The sequence below is a fragment of the Gymnoscopelus microlampas genome (assembly GCF_963454915.1).
Source record: "Gymnoscopelus microlampas genome assembly, chromosome: 1".
Taxonomy (NCBI): Eukaryota; Metazoa; Chordata; class Actinopteri; order Myctophiformes; family Myctophidae; genus Gymnoscopelus; species Gymnoscopelus microlampas.
Window position 1 is genome coordinate 1,536,350 of NC_139962.1, and position 3,651 is coordinate 1,540,000.

At 43.9% G+C, this 3,651-nt stretch overlaps 1 protein-coding gene across 1 annotated transcript in view; it reads right to left on the reverse strand.

Moving 5' to 3' along the window:
- Positions 1-654: 654 nt before the first annotated feature.
- LOC311064551 (tryptophan 5-hydroxylase 1-like) overlaps positions 655-3,651 on the reverse strand; it is a gene marked incomplete at its 3' end in the record, with an annotated part of 32,517 nt that continues 29,520 nt past the window's right edge. Inside the window, exon 11 of the mRNA XM_084084415.1 lies at positions 655-829. Coding sequence (XP_083940541.1) covers positions 655-829 — 175 coding nt within the window. The remainder of the gene's footprint in view (positions 830-3,651) is intronic.

Consider the following 3,651-nt stretch of genomic DNA (forward strand, 5'->3'; position numbering starts at 1 on the left):
CCTGCCCCTCACAATGTCTGTGCACGCCACTGGCTCAGTGGATCACAAACCATTCAGCTCCAAACACAAAAGAGAAAGATTATCTAGTCTCCCCGGGGACCCAAACTAGTGACAATAGATCTACAAGCTCACAACATGTGGCGATGCGACGTGTTGACACTACTTTCACTACTTCTGAAAAGGAATGGATATTTTTTTGAAAAACGTTTGAATTTGTTTTTAACTTGAATTTTTGGAGGAATTTGTAATACAATATTAATAATAATAATAATAATACTTTAGTATTAAATAAGCATTAAAATACTTTTAATAAGTAGTGAAAGTAGTGACAACACGTCGCGATGAGACATGTTGTCGCTACTTTCACTACTTATTAAAAGTATTTTTTCCCTATAATTTACCGTTTCTTTTTTTTATAGATCTTTTTTTTAAACGTTTGAATTGTGGGGAGAGGGAACCCTCTCTCTCTCTCTCTCTCTGTCTCTCTCTCTGTCTCTCTCTCTCTCTCTCTCTCTCTCTCTCTCTCTCTCTCTCTCTGTCTCTGTCTCTCTGTCTCTCTCTCTCTGTCTCTCTCTGTCTCTCTCTCTCTCTCTCTCTCTCTCTCTCTCTCTCTCTCTCTCTCTCTCTCTCTCTCTCTGTCTCTGTGTCTCTCTCTCAGACTCCCAGGTGCTTGTTGAGGCGGTTCAGAGCGTCTCCAACGATGTCCAGCTCGTGCCGGAGGTCCTCCACCATGTTAGTGATGCTGCTGGTGTCCTTCAGCACGTCCACACTCTGGGTGTAGGGGTTGTAGCGCACCGTGAACGGGCGGCGGATCGTCTTGGCGAACTCCCTGTGAGAGAGAGAGAGGGAGGGAGAGAGAGAGAGAGAGAGAGAGAGAGAGAGAGAGAGAGAGAGAGAGAGAGAGAGAGAGAGAGACGTGGAAAACGGTCAGACACACTAAAGGACTTTTCGGGCGGGGAGTGATTGACACGCCTAGTAATTAGTTTTCAGTGAGAGGCGGGCGACTATAGTTGGGAGGCGGGGACAATCTGAAGGGGCGGGAAGCGGGAAGCGGACGCCAAACCCGTGACATTGTCACGCCCCCCCCCCCCCCCCCCGCGCCGCGGCAAGAGATGGATTGTCGTCGGCTTTTTTTTGTCATTGCAGCTGAAAAGGCTTCAGAACACAGAGAGAAAAAAAACCTGCCATGGCTCACTGGAGTGGATTCTTCAGTTAAAACCTTTGATGAAAAAACATGATGAAGACTTTATTACACGTTTGAAGGACCATGATGAAGACTTTTAATGTGTTGTAAACCAGCATGTCATGAAACCATTAAAGGACGACTTCACCCAGTTTCAACCTGTCTTCATATAATACATCCTCACTAATGCTTGTGATAAAATTGTGTCATTTCTTTCTACTCAGTCTGTGTGTCATAGGAGGGCTGTGGACACTTCAGAAACCTGTCTAGTGTAGAGGGAAAAAAGAGCAGACCAAGTATAAGGTTACGTTTACTAAGTATTGAGGGTTTAAGTTGTCAAATGTCTGTCAATATGTAGTGGGGGGTCCCTGCTTCTTCTGTCTCTCAGCTAAGGGGTCCCTGCTTCTTCTGTTTCTCAGCTAAGGGGTCCCTGCTTCTTCTGTTTCTCAGCTAAGGGGTCCCTGCTTCTTCTGTCTCTCCGCTAAGGGGTCCCTGCTTATTCTGTCTCTCCGCTAAGGGGTCCTTGGCCTGAAAAATGTTGAAGACCCCTGAATTAGATTATTAGGATGCAGCAACTACTGGTCTACACACACTGACTTCATCTTGACCTTGGCCTCCTCAAAGCTCTAGATCTACTCACCCTGACCACATCTATGAGACAGAGGATAAGAGGATTAAACAGAAGTTCTCATAATTGGTTCTAGTGAGCAGAAAGAATGGATAATAAGTAGACTTGCTAACCTGACAGTAGAAAGTAACACTACAGTAAAGAACCTGGGGGTTATTATTGATTTTGAATGTAATTTTAATACGCACATTAATCGTGTTCCCAAGATTGCCAAGATCTTAGAAATATTGCGTGAATCAGAGCCTATCTGTCGTTGTCGACGATGCAAAAACGTTGATCCACGCTCTTTTGTTTTCTCTCGGCTTGATTACTGCAACGCACTCTACTCTGGCCTGCCAAAGAAAACAACTGACAGATTACAACTCGTTCAAAATGCGGCAGCCAGAGTTTTAACCAAAATTATTTTACTAGTTTATAAAGCTCTTAATGGTCTGGCACCTTCCTACCTCTATGACTGCCTGCCTAGATATGTTCCAAACCGACCCCTCAAGTCTTCAAGTGCTGACATGGTGAAACCATGGCTCTTAAGACCATCAGTAAGGTGAATGGCAGAACCAAATTCTTAGCCAGGAAAGCGCCGTTTCTGGACTCGGCCAGTCTTCGCTTATTAGCAAACTCACAGGTTTTATGTTGTTTCGACTATGCTTTTGGCTCATGGTACGGTGGCCTAACCAAAGCCCTAAAAGTTGTAGGTTTCTCAAAATAGGTTGGTCAGGCTTGTCTTGGGGCTGTCTGCAAGGGACCATGTTGGAAAACATCATTTCCAGCAGTTGGGTTGGTTGGCTCCCTCTGGCCAACACAACTGCCAGGTCAGTTGAACTACAGCTGAACCTGGTGCGTCTATATATTAACAGCGCCCCCTGTGTTCCTATGTAAGCTCTTTCAGAAGCCGTAGCGAAGCCCATTCCCACCTAACCAGAGCCAGCATAGCAGACCTGACCATGCCCCACGTTCAGTTCACCACTGACATGGGAAAACGCTCATTTAGATTTGGAGGAGCATTTAACTGGAACTCACTACCCCTGACCATAAAGAGCACCAGCAGCCTTTCTCCTTTTTAACATAAGGGTCAAAGCATGGCTATTAGAAAACGTTGCCGAATAGTAGGGTCACTTATGTGTTAGCAATGTGATTATATGTATTTATGCTGTAGGTTGTGTAGCTTTTGATTGTTTTATGTATTATTGTACTGTCTACTTGTATGTATTTTGTTGCAGTGTTGTTTGTCTCAGACCACAAGGACCACAATGACAATAAGTCTCAAGACTTTTATGTGTCTGTATCCTTGACGTTTCTACGATAATAAAAACTTTATTTGATAAAACTTTATTTATATAGCGCCTCTCAAAACTGTGTTACAAAGTGCTTCACAAGGAAAACAAGAAAAGAAAACAAAAAAAAAGGATTAAAAACAATGCAGAAAACAATGCAGGAATGCACAGGGACAATTCACTTTCATACCGGTGCAAAAAAAAAGAAACAGTGGAGATAGACTAGTATAATTGACTAAGAGTGGGGATTAAAAGCTAATCTATAAAAATGGGTTTTAAGGAGGGATTTAAACCGCGGGACAGACTCAGTGAGCCTGATCTCTAGGGGTTAGGGCATTCCAAAGAGTATAGGGCCCTGAAGACGAAGGCCATACGACCTTTTTGAATTTAACTGACCTTTTTGAATGGCCAGGAGCGCTTGGTTTGAGGATCTCAAACTACGTGTAGGCACATGGGGGGAGTAATAGGTCTGAGATATAGGCTGGAGCAAGACCTAGCCTAGCCTTACATGTAGTGAGTAGGATCTTAAAAGTGATTCTAAATTCAACTGGTAGCCAATGGAGGGATGC